General features: G+C 43.7%; 1 protein-coding gene across 1 annotated transcript in view; it reads right to left on the bottom strand.

Annotated features, from left to right (window-relative positions):
• Positions 1–22,553, bottom strand: part of MUC4 (mucin 4, cell surface associated) — a 70,740-nt gene extending 48,187 nt beyond the window's left edge. The window contains exon 1 of the mRNA XM_006884295.1: positions 22,520–22,553. Within this exon, the coding sequence (XP_006884357.1) occupies positions 22,520–22,553 (34 nt within the window). The remainder of the gene's footprint in view (positions 1–22,519) is intronic.
• Positions 22,554–27,131: the final 4,578 nt, after the last annotated feature.

Below are 27,131 nucleotides of genomic sequence, written 5' to 3'. Positions count from 1 at the left end.
ATTTGTAATAAACCAAATGGTATGTCACTTTATGAGGGAGGCTGATACAGCTGGAAATCACCCTGAAGCCCTAAGGCAATCCTTAAATGTTTATAAAGGTAGACACTAAGGCAATCCTTAAGCATTTGCAGAATTCTTGTATTCTATTTGCTAACCACTCCCTCCTGAGTCAAACATAAGTTTTTCAATAGGAAGAGCTTAACTTCATTTGCATTGAATTCTCTTGGTGATTTGCTCTCTGGCAATTGTCAATAAAGACACAGGGAAGGGAAGGTCAGCACCTCAGTTGTTTGAGAACTGTTTGCCCTGTGCTTCACCTGTTTCCTCCTACATTCTTGGTGCTCTGTCTTGTACTTATTAATACACTGTACCCTCAGTCTGCAACACATGGCTATAGGGATTTATTTACTTAATGTGAGCTAAGAAGTTTTCTAACACAAGGAAAGACCTACTCATAAATAATACTTTAATGAATTATCTTTGTGCAAATATATTGGTACTGCAATAGATTATGTTGGAAAGTAAGTGACCATAAATGTAATCACTGGATTGACTGTATCTTCTGCCTTTGCTTGCTCCATATATTACAAACTTTATAAAGTTTGTAATCCAAGAACAAAAGATTAACCATAGATAATGCCTCTGATTTCTGGAGAGAGGATGAAAGGCACCTAAGCGTCAAGGACTCTCCTTCATAGGGTCACTAGGAGTCGCCTGTGACTAGACAGCACTTAACAACAACAACAACAATGCCTCTGACTTATGCACTAGAAGAATGTTGAAATGGAAGATGATTTTGTGACATATATATTTACCAAATAAAAATACATTTTAATTAGAAAAAAATGCAAAGTTTGCATGGTACTAATACAATGACAGGCACATAGACCAATGGGGTAGAATTGAGAACCCAGAAATAGACCCAACAATCTATGGTCAATTGATATTTGGCAAGGAAATAAAACCTATCAAATGAGGAAATGATACTCTTTTCAACAAATGCTACTGGCAAAACTCAGCTGCTATCCAAAGATAGCTGAGATAGGATCCACATTTCACACCATACATAAAAATCAACTCAAGGTGGAAGAGATCTGGGAGTAAAGCCCCAAACCACAAAGATCATCAGAGACAAACTGGAATCAAGCTTAGAAGGCGTAGTCTATGGAATAAAGAGACTGACAAATACCACCAGAACTGCACAATCTGGAGAGGATAAAAATGATGAATGGGACGTTCTAAAGATTAAATCCCTGTGCACATTAAAAAAAAAAACCCAACCAAAACATTTTCCAATAGAGTGAAAAGAAAACCTACTGACTGAGAAAAAATATTTGGCAATACCATTTTAGACAAGAACCTCATATCAAAAGTTTACAGGATCCTATAGGGCCTACACAAGACAAAAACTGATTACACAATTACTAAATGGGTTAAATACATGGAAAGAATTTTCACAGGGAAAGATATTTGGATGGCTAGCAGACACATGGAAAAATGCTCAAAATCACTGACAATAAGAGAGATGCAAATCAAAACCACAATGAGATACCTTCTCACTCCACTAGCAGTGGCAATGTTTAACAGGACAACAAGTAATAAATGTTGGAGAGGATGTGCCAAGATAGAAACTCTTTCACATTGTTCATGGGATTGTAAAATGGTACAACCATTCTGAAAGGCAGTTTGGTGCTTCCTCAAAAAGCTGAACATAGACTCGTGGCCTAGTGGTAAGAAGCTGCACTGAAATCCCACAGGTACGCGGTTCGAATCCACCAGATACACTGCTGAAAAAGGAGGGACAATCTCCTTCTGTACCAGTCAGATGCGATTTGATGGTACACATATTTAAAAAAAATAAAATAAAAAAAGCTGAACATAGAAATACTATATGACCCAGCTATTCCATTGCTTGGAATGAAAACTGAAGCACAAACGGAGACTTGTACACCAGTCTTCGTAGCAGCTTTATTTGCCATCACAAGAACATGGAAATAGCTCAAATGTCAAATCACAATCAACTGGATTGAGAAATTATGGTAAATTCACACAATGAAATACTACGCAGCACGCAGGAGCAATGATTTTGTAAATCACTACCTAACTCGGGACGGACAGGAAGGCATTATGCTAGGTGAACTCAATCCCATAGGAACAAATACCGTATAAGACCATTATTGTAGAACAAGAATGAGGATCTAAGAGGGGTAAGGGGGGAACAGAGAGGAGTGAGAATGGATAAGAGAAGGGGGTATTAATCGTAGGTTCACACAATTTGATGGGTGTGAAGGAAATGGGGAAAATCAGGCTTGAAAAACAATGTACATGAACTTTGTGAATAAACCAGTATGTTGTTGTTGTTGTGTGCAGTCAAGTTGCTTACGACTCATAGTAATCCTATGTACAAGAGCCCTGAAAGTTGCTCTATCCTGTGCCAAATCCACTGTCTCTGACACACTGACCCTCGTTACCCCAGTCACTGAGTCAATCCATCTCATTGAGGGTCTCCCTCTCTTTCTCTATCCTTCCAAGCATGATGTCCTTCTCCAAGGACTGACCCCTCCTTGCAGCATGTCCAAAGTATGTCAGACAAGGCTTCAGAATCCTTGCCTCCAAGGAGCAGCCTGATTTCATCCTCTCTAAGATAAACCTGTTTGTTCTCCTAGCAGTCCATGGTATATTCAACACTCTTCTCCAGCACCACAGCTCAAAGGCATCAATTCTCTTTCTATCATCCCTAGTCATTGTCCAGGTCACTGATGCATAGCAAGCAATTGTGAAGACTATTGCCTAGGTCAGGCACACCTTAGTCTCCAGACTGACATTGTTGCTCTTCAGTACTCTGGAGAGGTCCCTGACAGCAGACTTCCCCAATGCAATTCACCTCTTGATTTCCTGACTGCTAGTACCAAGAGTGTTGATTGTGGAACAAAGCAAACTAAAGTTGTTAACATTCTCAATCTCTTCACCATCTATCGTGATACTGCAATTGGCCCAGTGCTGAGAATCTTTGTTTTCTTGATATTGAGCTTCAATCTATATTGAAGGCTGCAGTCCTTGACCTTCTGCAGCAAGCGCTTCAGGTCCTCCTCAGTTTCAGCAAGCAGGGTTGTGTCATTTGCATAATGTAGGTTGTTGATGAATCTTCCTCCAGTCCTGATGCCACATTCCTTTTCATACAGCCTATCTTCCCAGATGATCTATTCTGCATATATATTGAAAAGGTATGGAGACAGAATACATTCCTGGTGCACATCCTTCCCTATTTCGAACCATGAAGTGTTTCCTTGCTCTATTCTGATGACTGTCTCCTGGTCTAAACACAGGTTTTGCATAAGCACTATCAAGTGTTCTGGAATTCCCATTTTTCTCAGAGTCAGCCACAGTTGTTGTGATCCACACTGTCAAACCCTTTGCACAGTCAATGGAATACAGACATTCCTCTGGTACTCTCTGCTTTCAGCCAAGATCCATCTGACATTAGCTATAATATCCCTAGTACCACGGCCTCTTCTAAACCCAGTCTATACATCTGGAAGTTCTGTTGATGCACTGCTCTAGTAGATTTTTTATAAAATTTTTTTTAAAAATTTGAATCAATAGTTTAAAAAGAATATACTCAATTACCACTCTTCTCCCAAATGTAGACCAAATTGATTGTTCAGACACATAAGGAATAAGTCATTCCAAGTTTATGCAAACTCTTTCAGACATTTTATGTGGCCATTAAACATTAAATAATCTTCCACCATAAAGATAGACCATAATTAACTCAATGTTGAACACTTAGGTTGTTCCCTGTGTGTTGCTATTACAAATAAAACCAAACCCTTATCTTACTGTTGTGGAGTCAGAACTGACTCATCCAGAGGGTCTTTTGGGCTGAAAATCGCACAGGAGACAATTGTCCATCTTTCTCCCAAGGAGCTGCTGGTGGATTTGAACCAGCAGAGAGGTGTAGCCTGTAGTTAGCAGCTCAACTCCCTAAAGACTATGCCACCAGGCCTCCAGAGTTTCGGTTATTATCTCTGTTCATAATGTTTTAGATTTACTGTCTCAGCTCATTTCCTTGAGATAAATTACTGTAAATGGGATTACAAGTTAACACTATTATAAAAATGTTCATGATATCAGGACATCGCTGCTAAATTCTTTGCAGGAAGGTTATACCCAGTAATGCACGAGAGAGTATCTGTTTCCCAACACCCTTGCTTTTTGAAAAAATAATTTGCTTCTCAGTGTCAATTTTAAATGTTGTCAAACAGGCCAGTGCTTTGGTATTCCTCCATTTAAATGTTTATTTAAAGAACTTGCTGTAAAACTGGGGCCAAGCTGATTACAGCCCCCTGCAACAGGTAATAAGAGAACAAGAGAACCTCTCTGTGTTGACATTGTTTTTCTTGTCCAGGGGAGTGGTCTTTAAATCTGTTAGGGTGCTGTTGTCAGAAGTAAGAGATTAACATTAATCATATAAAAACTACCGTTACTGTGTTTGTCTTTCACCACCATTTATACAATAAATCTCAAACCACACCTCCCACAGATTACTCAGCTGTGTAGGAAAACAGTTTGCAGATAACTTCCGTCTATTGTACTTGAATAGGTTATTCTCAAGTACAAAATCTTGGGGAGGTGAGCTAAGAGGTTAGCAGGGAGCTGAAGAAAAGTTCTTTTTAGTAAACAATTTTCAATAAATAGAATGCATCAGAATCCTGGGGAGCTTGTGAAGAGGAAGGTGAATCTTGGACCCATTCACCACGTTTGGAATAGGGCCTTGCAATCAGCAATGTGCCCAAAGTGTTTCTGACACAGCTGATTCAAGGACCACGTTTAAGAAACACTGTCTCTACAATAGCACAATAGCACCAACTTCTTGGATTTTCTGCAAGCTACAACCATCTTACTGAAGCTGTAAGGACTTGAGGTTTATCTGACAGAATGTTCCCAGCCTCAATCTTGCTGCTCTGGTGTTGTATTCTACCGGAATGCAAGTCAGGATCTTCAGGTTCTATCAGATGGTTGGACAACTGAAACCAGTTGTTCTCACTCAAGACAAACACAAAGCTTTTATAGAGCAGAAAGCTCAGAGATTTGACAGGAAAGAACTGATATTTGAGAAAAACAGGTTTAGTCTTTTTTCTCTCCTCTTATGACACTCCATCTTCTGCTTCACTGACAAGACCAAAACTGTCTTGTCTGCTCTCTTCTGGTGGCCCAGCACGTGTCCAGCAGGAAGTCAAACCCTCACATTGCTTCCTCGCCCCCTGGACGCCTTAGCTCATCAGATCTCTCTGACAAACATGTCTTTCTGCAATCTCTCCTTCGTCGTCGCCCCTTCTCTTCTGCCAACAATCATATTTAGGATCCTTGTGCTCTAAACCCAAAGTCTTTCACTCACTGTGTCTCTATCCATCTTGTCTCTATCTTTTGCCCACCCTCAAATATTCTAGGAGAAAGGTCTACAGTCCACCTCATGTTTAAAGTCTCTCCTCTACCTCAATCACCTCATACAAATGTTTCCCTCAAAAGTGACTGTACGCTGTCTTCCTGATCGCCAAAGCAGGCCCTGGTGGTACAAATACTTAATGTGCTCAGATTTATGAACTGGAAGATTGTTCTAGTCTGCACAGAGATGCCTCAGAAGGAAGACCACATGATCTACCCCTGAAAGGGCGCCAGCATCATGGAGAACAATTCTATTTCAAAACATGCAAGTCACCACAAGTCAGAATTGACTCTCCGTGATATCCGGGAATTACCAAAACCAACCTTCTCTCACTCTCCATCTTCGTGTGTCCTTGTAAAATTTTGTCATTCCAACCTTTTCAACAAATGATGCTGGCAAAACTGGACTGCTACCTGCAGAAAGCTGAAACAAGATCCACATCTGACACCATACACAAAAATAAACACAAGGTGGATCAGAGATCTAGGAGTAAAAGCTGTAAAGGTTCTAAGAGAGAGGCAAACTGGGACCAAGCTTTGAAGGCCTAGTCCATGGTATAAAGAGGCCAACAAATATAGCCAGAAATGCACAATCTGGAGAAGATAAAATTAATGAATGGAACTTTCTAAAGATTGTTTTTTTTTTCTTCTTGAAAAAAAAAAACAACAAACAACCAAAAAACCCTTTTTCAACAGGGTAAAATAAAGTCTACTGACTGGGAAAAAATATTTGGCAATTCCATCTCAGACAAGGGTCTCATAACAAAAGTTTACAGAATCCTCCAGGAACTCCACAAGAAAAAGGCTGATAACACAATTACAAAATGGGCTAAAGACATGGAAAGACTTTTCATAATTAATGGCACTAAAAGAGATGCAACTCAAAACCACAATGAGATATCATCTAACCACAGTAGCACGGCAAGGTTTAGCAATAAAAGTTTATCAGGGCAGCAAGCAATAAAAGTTGCAAGGATGTGGAAAAGTAGGAATTGTTATACACTGTAGTAAAATGTCATACCCACTCTGGAAGGCAGTTTGGTATTTCCTCAAAAAGTTGAACATAGAAACTCCATATGACTTAGCTATTCTACTACTAGGAATATACCCCAAGGAAATGTGAACTGAGACACAAATGGAGATTTGTACACCAATGTTCATAGCAGTGTTGTTCACCAATACAAGAAAATGGAAATAGTCCAAATGTCCAACCACAGTGGAATGGATTGAGAAATTGTGGTACATTCACACAATAGAATATTATGTAGCATGTAGAAGCAATGATTTTAAAAAATACTAAATAACTTGGGAGAGTCTGGAGAGTATTATGCTGAGTGAAATAACAGTCTTCTAAGGATAAATAGTGCAAAAGACCATTGTTGTAAAAATAGCAGGAAAATTAGTAAAACATGCATGAAGGCCCAAGGAGTGAAGGGTTGGGAGCAGAGGGGTGAGAACAGGTAAGTGCAAAACCACAGGGTTGCACAATTTGGTGGGTAGAGGGAAGGAGTAAGAACCTGAAGAGACAGGGTAACGATGGGAAAGGCCCAGTAGTGATTAATTTTATAAAACATAATGCATGAGAATGATTGTATGAAACACAAGGTGAATGAAGAATAGTATACAAACTTTGTAAGCAAACCAATATAAATTCAGTTTTTTTGATAGTTTGCCATTCAATAAATAGTTACTGAGCATATACTTCAATCTTTTTTTTTCCCATTCACTAGGAGGCTCTGGTGGCTTGATGATAAGGAGTTTGGCTGCCAATCCAAAAGTACATGGCTCGAATCCACGAGCTGCTCTGTAGGAAAAAGATTAGCAATCTCCTCCTATACAATTAACTGGAGGGTCAGGTCAGCTATGAGTCAGTTCCTACTTTCAATATTTCCATGATCTTCCCCTCCTTGAGCCGGAGGATTCTGATGGTCCTCCCAACATTTGGGGTGATCCTGCTGTCTCCCTTTGCTATGCCTCTCTACCCTCAACTCCCAAAGTCAGTCTTCTGTCATCTGAAGTCCCTCCCTTTTCTCCTCTTTCAGTGTTCTCTTCCTGTCTAAACTGTATCCATTTCATACCTCATTGCTATTATTGTTGTTGTAAGGTGCTATCAGTTAAGTACAGTGCATAGTGGCCCTTTGAATAACATATCTGAACCTTGTCCTATCTTGTACCATCCTCTTCATTTTTGGTATTATTATTGTTGTGTACACTTGAGTTGGAATCAACCCATAGCTGACCCTCCAATGGGTTTTCAAAGGTAGTTAATTGGAGGAGATTGACCATCTTTCTCCCATGGAGAAGGTGGGTTTGAACTACGTGCCTTTGAGATTGTAGTGCAACTTCTCATCATTTTTTACATATCTGAGCCTATTGCTGAAGTCACTGTGTCAGTCCATCTGGTTGAGGGTCTTTCTGTCTTTCACCAACCTTTCCAAGCATAATGTTCATCTCCAAGGAAAAATTGTCCTAGCAACATTTCCAAAGTATGTGAGACAAAACTTTATCATTGTTGCTTCCAAGGGACACTTTTTCCAAGTTGTACCTGTTTGTTCCTTTGGCAGTCTGGGAGACGTTCAGCATTCTTCTTTAACATCACAGTTCATAGGCATCAATTCTTCTTCTGTCATCCTTAGTCACTCTCCAGCTCTCAGACACATAGCAAATGATTGAAAAGAACATGGCCTGAATCAAGAACACCTTAGTCCTCAAACTGACATCATTTCTTCTGAGTAGTTTGAAGAGGTCCCTGACTGCAAGCTTTCCCAGGCAATACTCCTGACTGCTAGTGCCATGGATGTTGATTGTGGTTCCAAGTAAGATGAAGTTATTGACAATTCCTATTTTCCCCCCATTTATCATGATGCTATCTATCAGTCCAATGGTAAGAATTATTGTTTTCTTGATGTTGAAATGTAATCAAGGCTTTGTATTGAAGGCTTTGATCTTCTGTAGCCAGCACTTCAAATCCTCCTCATTTTCCATAAGCGAGGTTGTGTTGTCTGCAGAATGCAGGTAAAACTATAATTCTATCTGATTTCTCACCCATTTTCCAGATTCACTTTTCTGTGAGTGAAATACAACTTGTCAAATGCAACATACCTAAGCTGAGCTTGTCTTTGAACTGCTTCTTCTATCTTCTTTACAGCTGATAATAACACCAACCTACTGCTACTGTACCAGTTACAATTCATAGCAACCTTCTTTCTGACTTTAAGGCTGTAAATCTTTCTCGAAGGAGACTTTCCACCTTCTGTGGAGCTGCTAGAGGATTCAAACTGCTGACCTTTTGCTTTGTAGCCTGATACATTATAGCCTACACCACCAAAACTCTTTTGGTAAGTCCGCAGGTATCCAGATCACAAACCTCCCAATTATCACAGATTGGTTTTTTTTCCCTGATTGTAATGTTGTTTGGCTGCTAACCAAAACATCAATGGTTCAAATCTCTTAGAGATTTCTTGATAGAAAAATGTGGCAACCTGATCCTATTAGCTTCAGAAACCCAATGCAGGGTCATGATTAGTTATAGTTAACTCAAGGACAGTGGATTTTATTATTTCACAAATTCCGCCCCCCCCCCCCCGATGATATACCAGTCTTGCTGTTTGCCATTACTCTGACACGCTTATTATTGTAACTAGCTATTGTGGCCTAGTGGGAAGGAGCTGCATTGTCAATCTGCATGTCAAAGGCAAAGCATGGCTTTCAAAGCTGCCAGTGACTCTGGGAGAAAAATGGGTAATCTGTTTAATTTACAGCCTCTGAAAACCCATTAGAGGGTCAGTAATGAATCTGTTCCAACTTGACAGTACCTACCAACAACAACAACATTGCAGTGGCCTCTTAAAACTCAACTGTTCCTCATGATTCTAACTTTCTCACTCCCATTCTGAATTTTCTCCCCTCACACGATAGCTGGATTCATTTTCTGCTCTGGGGACCAGAAAGGAGAATTTCTCTCATTGGCTCCTTACCAGGAATCTCTTTGAAGAATGGCCCTGCCCTATGATGAAACATCTTGGATTCTAAGGACCTGGGTCTGGTTGTCTTGTTAGAACCATGGAAACTGGTGATTGGAATTGCTCCTGTTACCTTTTCATGTCTATGCTTAGGGTGCCAGGAAGCATGGTCCTGAACCACATCCCCTCAAAGGGGGACATTTGGTGAAGGATGATCTTACTCTGTTTGTGACTATGAAGAGAGGCGTCCAATAGTCATGACAATGGTTGGCCTGCCCTGTAATTAGAGATGAACATTATAAGGTGTTTCTTCCCTGGAGCCTGTGGAAAATAGTGTCTTTATTTTGGGCTCTTGTATATCAAGTGACTTTTTTGTGATTAATTGATGAAAGTATCTTAAAATAAGAATTTCTTTTCTATTTTTCTCAGGAGACATCCATAAATAGAAAAATGGTCATATGGTATATTTGTGTACTGTTTTATAGTTTTCTTATTTAATAACAAAATCCAATTTATTGCCATTAAGTCTGAACTGACTCATAGCTGACCCTCCAGCAGATTCTCAGGCACTAAGTCACACAGGAGCAGAAGGCCCATCTTTCTCCAGGGTGACCTGTGGATTTGAACTGCCAGAGGGCGCTGATGTATGTTTGGGTACACAACTTCCTACAGCACAGGTGAAGAGACAGCCTTCTGTGACTTGCCCAATATCACATACCTTTATCAGTGGCTACACTGGGGCTCAAAAATAAGAGCCAAGGCTTGGAAGGTAAGAACTACTGTTCAGTTGGTGAATTATCACCAACCAGACGACTTCCTCACAGTTTAGGTAGGAGAACTGCAAATAAGGGATGGAGAAAGTTGGCTAGAGCGAATTCTTTGTCTGCTGGGTGTAGAAATGTCTGAGCCCGTGACAAGTCTGGTACATTTTTAGGGGCAATGGATATGAGTCACTGGATGTTAAAAATTATTAACACTCTCGGCTGCTAACCAAAAGATTAGAAGTTTGATCCCATCCAGACATTCCTTGGAAGAAATAGCTGGAGATTTGCTTCAGAAAATGCAGCCATTGCAAACCCTAAGATGCTCCAAAGGACTAATGAACCATGAGAACCTCCACCTCCGTGGCCCCGAGACTAGGGGAACTGTGTGATGTCCAGCTACCACTGCTGACCACTGCAAAAGGGGCCACAGTAGATAGTCCTGGACAGAGTGTCGGGGATGCGGATGATGGCAGTGGAGATGTGAAAGAAAACTAAAACACCATAATAAATAGAACACCCAGGCTTACTGGTCTGATCTAGATTGTTGGAACCCTTTGTCGTCCTTCAAGCTGTAACAAAGTTCACCTTGTGACTCAGTTTTCACCCAAACAATAGAGAAGTCTAAAAGGTGGCAAAATAACACCAGGGAAGTACCCACTTCTTAGAACAATCAACCTTGCAAGATCAAAAGGACAGCACTTCCCCTGGATATAGCTCAAAAAGCAGGAGGCCAGAAGGGGTTGGCCAGAAGGAGTAGGCTAGGAGGATTAATGAAAACAAGGCACACAGGGGAAGGAAGCAGTGGAATGTGAATTGTTGTGTACCTTCCAGTCAGAATCAGCCCATAGCTGACCCTTCAGTGGGTTTTCAAAGGCAGTTAATTGCACAGAAGGAGTTTATCTTTGTCCTGTGGAGCAGCTGGTGGATTTGAACTGTGTATGTTTGGGTTGCCAGCACAACTCCTTATCTCTAGGCCTCCAGAGTTCCCTATGTGGGAATAAATGTAAAGGTGCATAAATGTGCAAAATGTGGATAAGCAGTTGGATGGTAAATCAATTTGCTCTGTCAACTTTCATTCACCTCACAATTAAAAAACAACAAAATAAAAAAAATGTCTGTGGAGCAATTCCACTTTGACACATGCATGGGGTTGTCATGAGTCAGATTTGACTTGTGGGAAGCTGTTGTTTGGTATTATTTTGGTTATATGACACCATGCTGTGTCCCCTTTTTATGATCATGTCAGAGGATGAGATGATGGCTTCCAGCCCTTAGGGTGACATGACTTGCCATCTAAATTGACAGTTTTTAAGAATTTCTCTTGGAGGGGGCCCTTTATCCAGAGGGGGTATGCCTCACAGCTGAGTTCTGGAATCTTCCATGGATTCTCTGCCACATTTCAGCCAGAGAGCTCTCAATGAAGGTGATCCCCTCCCCGCTTTGAACTGTGTCTTGTAGGGCATGCCCAGCAGTTGCCTCATTCTTCTCTGGGTTGCAGGGGTGGCAAGATTGATGGTGTCACTATTTCTTGTGTGCCCATATTTCTTCGTGGCTGTCTGGAATTTCAGAAATATGCAGAGGTGATGGGTGGGTTGTTGGCCTGGATGAAAGAGTGAGGGTAGAAGCGATGATGGTGGTGGAAGATAACAGTTTCACAGAGCGATGAAGTCACTTCCTGAAGAGCAAACAAACTCTGTGTCTTTGTGCATTATGCATTATGCATTGAGGCGTAGTCTTATTGCTTGGTCTATTTGTCTTGAGTTATTCCTGGAACTGGAGGTGAGAATCCCATGAGTCCTACCACACACAAAGTTTCTGCTTTACTGCTATTTCCTGGTTTGTGGGGCTGTTGGCTATGCCCAAGGCAATGCAGAGTCAGGAACACAACCTTAGGTCTTACTTTCTGAGTCTTATTTTCACCTCACCAGTTGCAAGGACAGCCTCAAAGAGAAAATTCCCAGAAACAGGTAGCAAGTGCTCTAAGATGTATCTAGAAGTGGAGGGAGATCCACCAGCCTTGTCATCTTATATGGGAACCTAAGGAATATAGATTCTCATCCCTCGACTAAATGGTAGAACCATGATAGATGGAGAAGAGATTGAGGTTGTTAACAATTACAGCTTGCTCAGCTCCACAATCAACACTCTTGGCACCAGCAGTCTGAACATCAAAAGGATGAATTACATTGGAAAACTCTGCTGTCAGGGACCTTTCCAGAGTACTGAAGAGCAATGATGTCAGTCTAGAGACTAAGGTGTGTCTAAACCAGTCCATGGTCTTTTGTAATTGCATGGTCCTTGCTATGCATCAGAGAGCTGGACAATGACTAAGGATAGCAGGAGAATAATCAATGCCTTTGAGTTATGGTGTTTGAGAAGAGTCTTGAGCATACTATGGACTGCCAAGAAAACAAATAGGTCTGTCTTGGAGAGGGTGAAACCAAGTTTCTCCTTGTAGGCTAGAATTTTGAAGCTCTGTCTCACATATTTTGGGCACGTGGCCAGAAGGGATTTGCCCTTTGGGAAGGACATCATGCCCATAACGGTGGAAGGACAGCACAGGAGAGGAAGACCCTGGATGAGATGGATTGCTACAGTGACTGGGGCAATAGGGGTAGGTGTGTTGGAGTCAGTGAGACTGGCCCAGGACAGGGCAGGCTTCCGAGCTAATTTTACATAGAATTGCTAAATGTTTCCCCTCCATTGTTCCTAGAATTCAAGATGAGGAAAGACAAATTCCAAATGCCCTTGGGATAGCTGTTCTCACAATATCTCCAGCACTTAGAATGGTGCCTGGCACAGAGTAACGATGGCACAAACATTTGCAGATGAATGAACTCATGTATTGCCTGTCACCTGATCGCTGATCTCTGTAGTTGAGGTTCTATCTGTTTCTCCTGTGCTGTTGCAGGGGGCCTGGAGCAGAAGGAGATGAATGGGACCATAGCAGCCTGAGATGTGTGACCATCACAGCATCACATGACTCCTGAAGGTAACCCTGGGCAAGGGGGAATGTATCAGCCTCAGACAGTAGACTGGGAGAGATGCACTCCAAAGACACAATGGTGCAAATTGGAGATTAAATTTCTGAGGAAGAGGAAGTGGGAGGGAAAGGAAGTTGGAGCTTTCTAGGCTGAGTATGCAGGAGCTTTGGTGGCCTAGAGGTAAAAAGCTGCACTGCTAACTCAAAGGCACTCAGTTCAAAACCACCAGCTGCTCTGCAGAAAAAGAAAATTGTTACTTTCCTCCAGGGTGATTTATAGCTTCTTTAAACCCGCTGGAAGGTCAACTATGAGTGGCTTCTGATTCAAAGGCAGGAAACAACGACATCAATGGGGTAGGGGAAGTAGGAGAGGAAGACTCTCAAGGAGAGGGACTGACACAGTGTTCACAACAATGAGTTAAAACCTAGCGCCGACTATGAGGATGGTGCGTGATCCAGCCGTGTTCCGTTCTGTTGTGCATAAGGTAGCACTTAACAACTGCAATGTGAGTGTGTGGTCCAAGCTGGGTGCTGACCCTTCTTGACTTGGTCTTGGAGCTTCTGCAGTTATCACCAGAACAGCCTAGGGGTTTTGCATCAATGGCTGAGGAGAAATGAGATCAAAGGACTGTGGTGATATCCAAGATAAAGAAATGCCAGGTGGTAAACATCGTTTGAGCTGTGGCTTCAGTAAGTATAGTTTTGAAGAATTAAGTCTCCAGCCTCAAAGCTAGCTGTGAAGGGTGGACAGACTACTATTAATTATTTCCCTCAGTGTTACTGGCTTAGGCTTTTGAAGTCAATCCAGAAGGGACAAGTCTATTTACTGCTAAGGGAACGAAAGGCGAGCCTGAGAAAACTGGAATGTTACCAGTGATGTTTTAGATACGCCAGCTCCCCAGTTCCCTCAGAACATTGGTCAGCTGGTCTTTGACTAAGGGGGGAAGGAAACAAAACTGAAGTAGTAACTATTGTGATTTAGTGTTTGTTTATCTTTGCCGAGACCCTAGCCAGACATGGTGCTTCTGACACCCCCTAAAAAGGTCTGACATGGGCAAGTAACAATCAAATGTATCTGTGAGGCCAGGTAGTGATTAAAAAGTGTGGGTTCTCAAGAAAATGAGAACTAAGGCACAAACGGAGACTTGTACATCAATGTTATAGTAGCGTTATTCACCATCACAAGAACATGGAAACAGCCCAAATGTCCAAGCACAATTGAATGGATTGAAAAATTATGGTACATTCACTCGACGGAATACTATGCAGCATTCAGGATCAATGATTTTGTAAATCACTACCTAACTTGGGAGAGACTGGTGAGCATTATGCTATAGGAACTAACTCAGTCCCATAAGGACAAATACTGTATAAAACTATTATTGTAGAATAAATATGAAGATCCAAGGAAGAGGAGAATGGGAGCAGAGGGGTGAAGTGAGCTGGTGTGTGTGTGTGTGTGTGTGTGTGTGTGTGTGTGTGTGTGTATTTAATCATAGGGTCATACAATTTGATGGGTGGAGGGAGGGGTGGGTAAAGGAAATGAGAAAGATCTGGTGTGAAAATGTGTGTGTGTGTGTGTGTATTTAATCATAGGGTCATACAATTTGATGGGTGGAGGGAGGGGTGGGTAAAGGAAATGAGAAAGATCTGGTGTGAAAAACCATGTACATGAACTTTGAAAGTAAACCAGTACAAAATAATCATTTTCTTAAAACAAAACAAAACAACAAAGTGTGGATTCTGCAGTCAAACTGACCAACATGTGCTGTGTGATGCTGGCAAGTTACTTAACCTCTCTGAGACTTGGGGTCCTTATCTATGAAAATGAGAGAACAGTAGATAACAATACCAAGCTCACATGGTGGTTGTGTGGATTATAGGGAAAGTGCTTAGTGTCTTAGTTCTGTAAATGTATTGTGCACTGTCTGCTGTCTTCGTCTCTAGACAATTCTGAGATCCAGGCAAAGGCAGCAATCCTGTCCATATTGGAGCAGAGACCCTGCTTACAGCTGCTCTCACACACGTTCATTTCTTTTTCCTGCCACTGCCTGGGCCAAGTCATAGCACCTTCTACATGGACATTTTCCCCTCTCTGCTCCTTTTCAAATCGTTCTCCTCACAGCATCCAAGGTGAACATTTCAACACGCAAATTTGATCACATCTTTTCTTTGCCTAAGGAGCTCTAGCGGCCAAGACGTAAAATACTACACTGTGATTCCAAAGGCACATGGTTCCAATCTACCAGATTCTCCATGGTAAAAGGAGGGACAATCTCCTCCTGTGAGATTTACTGCCTCTGAAAACCGGTGGTTCTGACTTGATGGCAAGCAACAGCTCTTTTGCCTAAACCGCCGTCCATGTGCCCATTTCAGTCACGAAAATCCACAATCCAGGCTTACAAAGCCCCACGTAGCACAGCACCTACCTTCTTCTTGCCTCTTGCCTCTGCTTGGCTCATGCTCACCTCACGTTCTCCACCTGGCTTGTTGTTTAGCAGGGGTGACTTGGCTCACAGGTAGAGCACCTCCTCACAGAGGCCTGCTCAGAGTTCTTAATCTAAATGAAGCCCCTCATTTTGTGTTCATCACACTCTGTGCCTTTCCACGTCTGGAGTTGAGAGATTTTTGGTATCATTTTATGTCTGTCTGGATGCTGGGGTTTAACTTCAGAAGGCTGAGCCATCTATGTCTCTTCAATTCCTCACTGCATACATGGTGCCCTCGAGCAATGCCAGGTGTATATTAGGTACTTAAAAGTATTGATTAAATTAAAATGTGTGAATGAGTGAATGAATGAGCAGGGGCTGTGAGTGTTCCTGGTTTTCTATTCACGGATGAGCTGGGCTGGCGTGAAGGCTTGTTTGTGAATGAAGTGCTGCAGTGGAAACACAATGAATGAGGAATTTGGGGCACCAGGCTTCCGGTCCCAGCCTCCTAAATTAGAAAGCTGTGGAGGTCAGGGACCAGGGCTTATCCCAGTGTTCAGAGAACCTGGTGTGAGTAGAAAGTTAGCAAATGAATGAGTAACTCCTCAGTCTGAGCTCCCTCCTCTTCTGAATCTCCTAAACCCTCTATTGATTGTTGTTGGTGTGTGTCATAGAGTTAGAACAGAGCCGTAGCTGACTCCTCAGTGGGTTTTCAGAGGCAGTTAATCGCACAGGAGGAGATTGCCCATCCTTCTCCCATGGAGCATCTGGTGGATTCAAACTGTGTGCCTTTAGGATGGCAGCACAGCTTCCTACCACTAGGCCATCAGAGTTCCAGTCCCATCAGCAGTGTGGATTGGGATATCTGTGTCTCGCGTAGATGCCCATCCTTAAACATGCACACATGAAGGGAGCTGCCTGCCACACAGCACTCAGGGTCACTGCACATGAACAGGCCCTCCATCTGAGTCTGGCCTTGTGCATAAAAGCAGATGCCCATTTGTGGGGCCTTTGCAGAATTTCACAGAAGATGTTGAGTATGTCATGCACTGTTCTCTATCCACCCAAAAATCACCACTTCCGAGTTGGTTCAGACTCATAGAAACTCTCCATCTTCCAAGGCTACAAATCTTTACAAGAGGAGACTGCCTTAGTGAAGATTGTTTTAGGTAGGTGAAAGAAGGTTAATATGAAATGAATAAACGATCAGATAGACTGAAATTAATAATCTGGAACAGGACATACACCACAGTTTGAGTAGATGGTAGACAAAGAAAAGAAAACAAATCAAATGTATATGAAGGAGTGAATTAAAACCTAATTTCTTTGTAAACTTTCAATCAAATAACAACTTTTATGAGGTGGGGAGAAAACAAACCCATGAAAACACAAGTGGAGACGGCCCACTTTCCCCCCATTGGATTTGAACCACCGACCTTGTAGTTAGCAACCTGAAATATTACATATTCAGCCACCAGGGCTCAACATATTCAGTTCCTTAGTACTGTGCTGGGGGTTGTTGGTTGTTGTGTACCATAAAGTCAGACCCAACCCACAGGTGACTCTCCAGTGGGTTTTCAGAGACAGCTAATCACACATGAGGAGACTGCCCATCCTTCTCCCACGGAGCAACTGGGAGCTTCGAACTGCAAGCCTTCAGGATCACAGCACAGCTTCTTACCACTAGGTGCTGAGGAACAGGATGACCAAGTAAGTACCTGCTTACAGTGAACGAGCTCACTGTAATGGGAGGTGGGGGTGTGGGGTGTGGGGAGAGCACATTCGAGGCTAAAGGTTGGAAGTCGGGGTGGAGATCTCTACCTCCAGTATAGCTCCAGCCCTGGCCTTCAGAAGCGCGGTGCCGGAAGCTGCTACCTCTGTGCCTGTCTGAAGCGCGTGCAGGAGCCAGGAAACAAGAGAACATGCATGGTAGCAAAATCACTTGTGTGAGCTAACCACTTGGCAGTCTCTCTTGGCAATGAAGGCAAATCACCATGGACTGCTAAGAGAACAAACAGGTCTGTCCTGGAGAAAGTGGAACCAGGGTGCTTCTCAGAAGCAAGGATGATCCTATGAACCGCCAAACGCTGCCAGGCCACCACCATAACCACTAAGTACAGAAACCACAGGTGTGGAGCCAGCAGCCAAGCGAAGAACCATGATGCCTTGTCAGACACTGACACTCAGGTCAGTACATATGACAAGACACCCTCAGATAAGCCAAGCCTCACAAACCCACAGGAAGCGCTTGGATCTGCTGTGGAGTCTATTCTGACTTCGAGCAACCCAATAGCACAAAGCAGAACTGCCTCAAGGAGTTGCCAGGCTGTGAATTTTTATAGACACAGATAGCCACGTCTTTCTCTGCAGAGTGGCTGGTGAGTTTGAACTGCCGACCTGTTGGTTAGAACCTGGGTGTTTAAACTCCACACCATCAGAGCTTCTTACAGAAAGCACAGGGGTGACTTTTTAGGAGCATAAGGAGTTTTGGAGGGGCAGAAATAGCCCTGAGCCAATGGAGGCTCCCATCCCATTCCTGATTCAATCCTCCTCCTCCCCACCAGGCTCTCCCACTTTGAAATAGTGTCACACAATGACTTTATACCAGACGATGTCACTTCTATATACTCACTGCCAGGAAGCCAGGAGTCAGGGCATCGCTGCCTCTCCCCAGGGTCATTGTGAGGGCAGCTTCCTCCATCACTCTGCTCTGTGGCAGCCTCCGGCCCTTCTCGCCTTCTCCGCCCCCTCCCACTCCAAGGCTCCTCTTTCTAGACCCACATTCCTGCCCCTCCTGAGCCTGCTGACATTAGTGCAAGGCCGTGTGCTGGGCTGCTCCTTTACATTCTTTGGATTGACTTTAAATCACAGAACGTCATACTCAAGAATGCAGAGCTTGGAGGTCAAATCATTCACTGCCCCCACTTTCTACAGGTGGGAGACACCTTTGAAGAGATAAAACAGGACTCAGGCACAGAGACCAGAATGGGAAGCAGGACGAGACAGGATCACCAGAAAAGCCCAAACCCAACTGGGTTCCAAGTCACTTCCAACTCATGGTGACTGATACATTGCAGAGTGGAACGATCCTTCCAAAGGTTTTCAAGGCTGTCATCTCTAAAATAAAAATGTCTTATCGCCAATGAATCAATTATGTCTCCTAGTGACCCATTATTGTTTCTGTTAGGGTTTGTGACCCTTGAACAGCTAACCTGAGCCCTGTCCTATGCTGTGCCATCCTCACGATCTCTGACACACTAAAGCCCACTGCTGAAGTCACCGTGTCAATCTATCTCGTTGGAGGTCTTCCTCTCTTTCACTGACCCTCCATCTTTTCAAACATGATGTCCCTTTTCAAGGAATAGCCTCACCTAGCTACGTGTCCAAAGAAGGAAAGGTGAAGCTTCTTCATCCTTGCCTCCAAGAGCACTCTGGCCGCACCCTTTCCAGACATATCTATTTGTTCTCTTGGCAGTCCATGGGATTTTCAGTACTCTTCTACGGCATTACAACTCAAAAGCATCAATTCTTCACCAGTCATCCTTATTCATTGTCCAGCTCTCTGATGAGTAGCAGGCGATTGAGAAGACCATGGCCTGAATCAGATGCACCTTAGTCTTCACACTGGCATCATTGCTCCTCAGCATTTTGGAGAGGTCCCTGACAGCAGACTTACCCAAGGCAATATATCCCCCCACACTAGTAGCTTTCTAAGACTGTAATCTTTACAGAAATTTACTGCCACGTCTCTCACACAAATCACCAACCTTTGGGTTAGATGCTGAGTGCTTTAACACTAAACCACCAAGATGCCTTCTGTGACCTCTGGGTGGGTTCAAACCACCAACCTTTCAGTTAGTAATTGAACAGTTAATCGTTTGTGCCACTTAGGAACTCCAGAACAGGGCCCCAGGGTCTCTCTTAAACCAAAGCCACCGTCTCCCATCTGCACTGCACCATGGTCCTCATGGAAAGGCCTTTTCCAGCATCCTTCTATTTCACTCCGTGACAAGAGCCTGAGTGGCTGATCACTGCAGGCTCCAGAGCCTCCCTCAAGGCCCTGTGTCCTCACTGTGTGATGAGCAGGGGTGTGGGTGTGTGGTGAGGGTGCTGGTGAGCAGAATGACATTTTTCTCATTTGCTCTTTCTTAGTCAAACTCATAAACAGTTCAAGGAAGGTGGAAAATTCTACAACATTGTCCTGTCTTTCAGCATCTGTAACAGGGTGAGTGCTTCTAATTCACTCCCCAAGAAATGATCCTTTCTATAAAAGCTTTTAGGTTGGGGTGGGGCTGTGATTCTGTCATTGTCCCCATGAATGGCTCTACTCTTCCCTAGGAGCCAAACCCTCCCAGGGAAGAAAAAAAAAATGGGTTCTCAGTTGAGACCCCACGTGTGTCAGGGTAGAATTGTGCTCCATAAAGGTTTTGTTTGTTTTTTGTTTTCTTGTTGTGCCCCTCCTTCACCAGTGAAGCATCGAACTGGTGGATTCGAACTGCGCACCTTCGGGATTGCAGTGCAGCTTCTTGCCACCACACCAGCAGAGCCTCCTTTCCATAAAGTTTACAATGAATGCCTAATTTTTCAGGCTCTTTTCTAACACAATCTTCAGAAGACTCAAATCTAACTTTTCAGCTAGTGCATCCAGGCCTTCCATGGCAAACTCAGATGCCCAGAACTCCGAATGAAACCTGCTCTTAAGTTAAAGGGGCAGCAGGGGGACAATGAGGAGAAGCCTGGAGGACCCCAGAGGTCACTTCTCTAACATGCCTTGCTTCCATGCCCACCTACCCAAAACTTCATAGAAGGTGAATAGGGATGTGGAAAGACATCTAGGTGAATTCCAGGGTTATAATGTCCTGAGGGCATCAACCCAAGAGGAGGCATTCAAACCTAAAATCCTAGGCAAGAAACTTGACTGTCCCAGAATCTTGCTGTTCCCTTGCCCCAACTGACCGTCCTTCTCTCTGTCATTCTCCAAGCCAACCTGCTCTTGGTTTCCTTCAGCCCTCATTTCCGGTTTGCATACCCCCCTCTCATCTCCCTAGTGTATCCACTTTGCTTCAAATTCCTCTTTTCTCCCCTTTTTCCTTAACTCTGTGTATTTCTCTCTCTTGTTTCTGTCCCTTGAGTTTCTTGTTTTTCTATCTCAGTCTCTCTCCTCAACTCTCTCCGACTCTACCTGCCTGTTCCCTCTTCTCCACAAAATGAACCCTGGTTCTACCTTGAATTCCCTCCTGCCAGGCCTCTCCCAGTTCCCCTCTGCTCAGCCCTGTCTCTTCCTGCCCTCTCTGCCTACCATTCTCTCTGTAGCTCCCTGATCCTGCACCATCCAGATCTCTTCTCTGTCTCCCTTTCTCTCTTTTCTCATTTCTCTGATGGGCTCCCCAAAGCCCAGCTGCCCCCTGTCCTCGGATGCTGCCCACAGGGGCATCACTTACCCAGGACTACAGGCCACAGGAGGGACATCCAGGGGACCCTTCTCCAGCGGGTCCCCCTCATGGCTCCAGAAAGAGTTCCTCAGGCTCCCGGGGAAACAGCCTCAGGGAGCAGGTGTGGGAGGTGTGAGGAGCAGAGGTGAACCTGTCTCCACCGGCTTCTGGCCTGAAACAGGTGTATTTCCCTGAAGGGGCCGAGTCCCCTGAGAGGAGACAAAAGAAGGCGGGGCCCTGTGTCAATCACCCTGAGCAGTCTTTTCTTTCCTCCACTCCACCCCTTTCTCCCCCACCAGCAGTTTAAAGAATAAAAAAATTTAAAAATGCTGATACACTCAATGCTCTGCTCTTAGTTAGCCTGAGCCCACTTGGGAAGTAAGGGAGCATGCGGACGGCGGGTATTGGCGACTAAAAAGTAGGACAAGTAGAAGACCTGTAGGCCCCCTTCCTGCCTGAGTCCTGGACCCTCCTCCCTCCTCCGGGGCTGCCCCTGTCCTGCTGAACTGTGGGCTGCTACAGAGGAAGGTGGCTGGGTCTCTTCTGGAGGAAAGGCAGGGGAGATGAGGTGCAAATGGGAGTGGAGAGGGAATGAATTTGCAGCTCAATGGAAAGTGGAAGAGTGAGATCTGAGGACCCCCAGGCAAGATGAGGAATGGGGTGAGGTCTGGGAATCAGAAATACCCTTGGAAGGGAGTGGCGGGCTTAGGACGTTTGCTCACTCGGTGGAACCTCACAAAATAGGTGATTCCTACTTCCTAGGAGAGAGAGAAAAGGGTCAGCGTCTGAGAGGCTGTAAGGCAAGCTGGGGGCATAGTCTGAAGGATCCTGGGTGGGTAGTGGGGTTGAGGGCAGTATCGGGGTAGACATGAGAAACCACGGCCTAGACGGATGTGGAGGCTGTTCCTAGAGACCCTAAGACTCTGGTCATCACATTTTGACCTCCTGGGACTCACAGGTACAATCAAACACGAACAGGAACCCCGGACAGATGCTGGGTGGGGTTCTGAGGTGAGGGAAGATAGTTGCTGCAGCTCTGCAAAAGAAAACAGTGAAGGCTTTCCCCACCCTCTGCCCTTGTGGATTCTGGTTCCTCATGACTTGATTCCCTAAGCATGTGCTGTCTGTGGAGTGACTTATCCCACAGCGAGGAGTTCAGACCCTCAGACGCCATGGAACCAAGAAAAGGAGTCAGCATTTCTATGCCCTCTGAACAGAGTCGACCTTGCTCGAGGGAAAAAAAGACAGCCATCCCAGTCCCACTAAGACCCCACCACCTGCCTCCTAACACTACCCATTGGTTACTGGCTTTCTGAAGCTAAAAATTCAATTATGGGTAAAGTTCAAAGGTGCAGATACTACAGAGAAATAGTATCCCATTGTCCCTCCATCTCTGTGTGAATTGAGTTTATCCCGTTTTCCTTGGGGCAGAAATATCATCAGGTAAAGAGGAATGAGGACAGAAGAAATAACTGAGGAGAACTACATAGACACCAGGGCTCACCTTGACCTTCTTGATCTTTTTCTGTGTTGGTCATCATGGGTTCTCTTACTATTGGATATTTTCCTTGGTTGACACTCTCTGAACTGCAGTGGCCCACCTAAAGAACAGAAAAAAGCATCCCAGATTAGCCTAAACTGATAGTTTTTTGTCAAGTCTACCTAACACAGATACCTCCTACTTCCCAATCTACTTTTAGGAGTTCTGGTGGTTTGGTGGGTAGGAGTTACTCTGACAACCCAAAAGTAGGTTTGAATCCACCAGCTGCTGTGTGGGAGAAAGATGGGCAATCTCTTCCTCTGCGATTTAGAGCCTCTGCAAACCCGCTGGAGGGTCAACTCTGAGTTGCTTCCAACTCCACAGCAATGAGTTACTGAGTCTGCCTTTTGGTTCTAGTTTTGTTTGGTTCTTTTTTCCCCAGATACGAGGAAGTCCAGAGATGTAGCTTCTCTGGAGAGATTGCTGTGGTGGCTAAGGGCCCAAGGGAATCTTAGATTAGTTGGAGCTGAATTCTCAGCCCTGCCACTGCAGGTCATGGACTCTTAACACTTTCTTCATCTCTAAAATGAGTAGAGCACGTGACCACAAGATTGTTGTTGCCGTTGTTAAAGTAACCAGATCTAAACCTTGTCCTATCCTGTATCATGCTTATAATCTCTGATCAATTTTATCCCATTGCTGCAGTCACTGTGTCAAACCATCTCATTGAGGGCTTTCCTCTCCTTCTCTAACTCTCCACTTTTCCAAGCATGATGTCCCTTTTTAAGGAATAGCCTCTCCCAACAACATAGCCAAAGTATGTGAGACGAAGCGTCATCATCCTTAGCTGTGGCTACACTTTGTCTAAGACATAGCGTTTGTCCTTTTGGCAGTCCATGGGACACTCAACGCTCTTCTCCAGCCATGGTCTTTTCAATCACTTGCTATGCATCTGAGAGCTGGACAATGAACAAGGATGATAGAAGGATTGATGTCTTTGAGTTGCAGTGTTGGAGAAGAGTCCACAAAGTGATAATGCTGAAATGAGCTTTTTAGATATGAAAACACGTATAGAGGGCTATTTGGCTCTTCATTTCAGCCTGAGATAATCCCTGAAAATAGACATGAAGAAAATCAAGCTCAGAGATAAATAACTTGCTCAAGGTCAGCTAAGAAGCGGAAGAATCAGAAAATTAAATTCCAGAGCCGTACATATAGAAATTACTTTCTTATATTCCCTTGGAATTTGAAGATATTTGACCAGGAGTATGAGCCCTTGATAATGAAGAGATACTTGATATTATCTCATCTTCTCTCCTCCCGCCTTCTTGGTTTCCTTTGAACCCAGTTATTCAACTTGCTCATTTTTGAGAGTTTAAGGGTGCGTCTAGGCATCTGTGAAAAATACTTCTCTTGGTTAAAGAGAAAATGAAAACAAATCTCCACAAGAGCCAAAATACAACGTTAAGTTCAGCCTACTTGAATTTAAAAGCAACACAAGAATAGATTGGATGCATGTAACACTAATGACTGAAGACCACATGATTTGTGAAATGATGTCAAGAACATCATGCATGAAGAAAGTAGAAGGTCATGTAAAAGACAGACAATGGATGTCAGGAGAGACTCCAAAAACTACTCCTGAGTGTAGAAAAGCTAAGTTTAAAGGGAGAAAATGATAAGAGCAGCTGAGCAGAAAATGTCAAAGGGCAATTCAAGAAGGTGAAGGAAAATATTACAAGGAAATATGAAAAGGTGTAGAGTAAGGAAATCAAGAAGGAAGAGCACACTAGGCATTTCTCAAGTGAAAAGAATGTAATTTAAAAAATCCAAGCCTTGAAATGCAATATGTAATGTTTCCATATGCAAAATACTTGGTAGTTGAGTCTAAACCATTTTATCCACCCAGGAACCCTGTTGGAGACAGAAAGAGGGAAGAAGGTAAGTGGATTTTCTGAGTTCGATCAGAAACCCAGCTAGAGGCTGGTCTGATGGTAGTGGGTTATCAGAAACTATTAACATTAGTGCAACTAAAGTTGGTATACAACCCCCCACTGCTGAATTTGACTGGCTTTTAAAAAAAAAAAAGAAAGAAACCCAGCTAGAGGTCATCTAGGACTGCTGGATTTACTAGGGGAAACGAAGGATCAGAACCAAATTCAAGTTATTCAATGTGGTGAAGATTGGCAAAGAAAGTTCACTCTCCACAGCTGTTGTGTACTATCAAGTAGGAACTGGCCCATAGCTGACCCTCCAGCATGTTTTCAGAGGTGGTAAAATACTTGATAGGTAATTGTCCATCTTTCTCCCATGGAGGGGTTTCTGGATTTGAATTGAGTACCTTTGAGTTGACAGTACAATTTCTTCCCACAAAGCCACTTATTTTTGTTAGGTACCTCTTAGTGGAGTACAACTCAAAGCAATCCACTGAGCAACAGATCTGAGCCTTGTCTTATTCTGCACCATCCTTATTGTCCCAAATATACTTGAGCCCATTGTCACAGTCAGTATATCAATCTATCTCACTTTGGGTCTTCCTCTCTTTCATGGACACTTTCCAAATATGTCCATTTCTGAGGAATAGCTTTCCTAACAACACACCCAAAGCATGTGAAACAACGCTTTACCACCCTTATTTCTAATGAACATTGATTGGTCTTTCTCCAAGACTTATCTATTCTCTTGACAGTCCATGGGATAATCAATACTCTTTTCTAACACAACTCAAAGACATTGGTTTTTCATCTATCATCCTTATTCATTGTCTAGCTCTCTGATGCCTAGCAGGTGAATGGAACGACTAGGGCTTGAATCAGGCTTGATCATTGGTCTTCAGGATTTTGGAGAAATCCCTGACAACAGAGCTTCCCAATGCTATGTCTCCGATCTCCTGACTGTTGGTACCAAGGGTATGAATTTTGGATTCAAAGAGGAAGAAATCTAGTAATAAGTTGGAGGGATATGACTATTAGTTTTCACATGAAAGAAAGAGAACCCACAGATTCAGTCTTGGGTTCTGGGTGGTGAAGTTAGGATCTTAAAGGAAGAATTCTGTTATCAAAGTAGGAATCTTTAAAGTGTGTTTTTATTAGGTGTTAGCTCCAACTCACAGTGACCCCTAACACAATGGAACAAAATGCCACCTGGATCCTTTGCTGTTCTAGAATCACTGTTGCATTTGAGCCCGTTGTTACAGCCACTATGACAATCCGCCTCGTTGAGAGTCTTTCTCTTTTTAATGACCCTATATGATTTTGTTGGGAGCTCTCATGGCCTAACTGTTGTTGTTGACTGCCTTCGAATCAAGCATGACTCTTAGTGACCTTATGAAGCCCCTGTTCAACTATCGACACTTATCAAAGTTTTGTTTATGAAGTGGATACCACTCCTGCTACCAAACCTGTCATGTTGTTGTTGTTGTTACGTGCCGTCGAGTCATTTGCGACTCATAGCGACCCTATGTACAACAGCCTTAAGCCGTGCTCTATCCTGTGCCAATCTCATTGCCTCTGACACACCCATCCCGATTACCCCAGTCACTGAATCAATCCACCTCATAGAGGGTCTTCCCCTTTTGCGCTGCCCCTCTACTCTACTCAGCATGATGTCCCTCTCCAAAGACCTGTCTCTCCTTACAACATGTCTAAAGTAAGTCAGATGAAGCCCCAGAATCCTTGCCTCCAATGAGCAGCCTGGTTTAACCCTCTCTACGATGAATCTGTTTGTTTTCTTGGCAGTCAATGGTACAGTCAATACTCTTCTCCAGCACCACAACTCAAAGGCGTCAATTCTCCTTCTATCCTCCCTAGTCATTGTCCAACTCTCTGATGCATAACAAGTGATTGCAAAAACCATGGCCTGTATCAGGGGCACCTTAGTCTCCAGAGAGACACCGTTGCTCTTAAGTACTTTAGAGAGGTCCCTAACTGCAGACTTTCCCATCACAATATGTTTTTTGATTTCCTGGCTACTGGTGCCAAGGGTGTTGACCGTGGAGCCGAGCAAACTGAAGCTGTGAACACTCTCAATCTCTTTGCCATCCATCCTGATGCTACCGATTGGTCCAGTGGTGAGAATTTTTGTCTTCTTGACATTGAGCCTCAGTCCATATTGAAGGCTGCAGTCCTTGACCCTCTGCAGTAAGTGCATGAGGTCCTCCTCAGTTTCAGCGAGCAAAGGTGTGTCATCTGCATAACACAGATTGTTGATAGATCGTCCACTAATCCTAACACCACGCTTCTTGTCATGTGCCATTGAGTCACCTGTGATGTATAGCAACCCTATGCACAGCAGCTCTGAACCCTTCCCTGTCCTGAGCCAGACTCACTAATTCTGACACACCAACCCCTTTGCACCAGTTACTATACCAATCCATCTCATCCGGGTCTCCTTCTCTTGCGCTGTCCGATCACCCTTCTGAGCATGATGTTCTTCTCCAAGAACCGATCTCTCTTGATCATGTGCCCACAGTAAGAGAGCCAGAGCTTCAAAATCCTAGCCTCCAAGGAGAGACATGGCCTAGTAGTGAGGAGCTAAACTGCCAACTGAAAGTCACGGTGTTCAAAACCACTAGCTGCTCCGTGGGAGAAAGATGGACAATCTCCTTCCATGCAATTTACTGCCTCTGAAAAATTCG

This window comes from Elephantulus edwardii, unplaced genomic scaffold (genome assembly GCF_000299155.1).
Source record: "Elephantulus edwardii isolate Elephantulus edwardi_28Jun2011 unplaced genomic scaffold, EleEdw1.0 scaffold00032, whole genome shotgun sequence".
In the NCBI taxonomy this organism is placed as follows: Eukaryota; Metazoa; Chordata; class Mammalia; order Macroscelidea; family Macroscelididae; genus Elephantulus; species Elephantulus edwardii.
The sequence above is the reverse complement of the archived record's forward strand: the minus strand, read 5'-3'. Positions and strand labels throughout refer to the sequence as shown.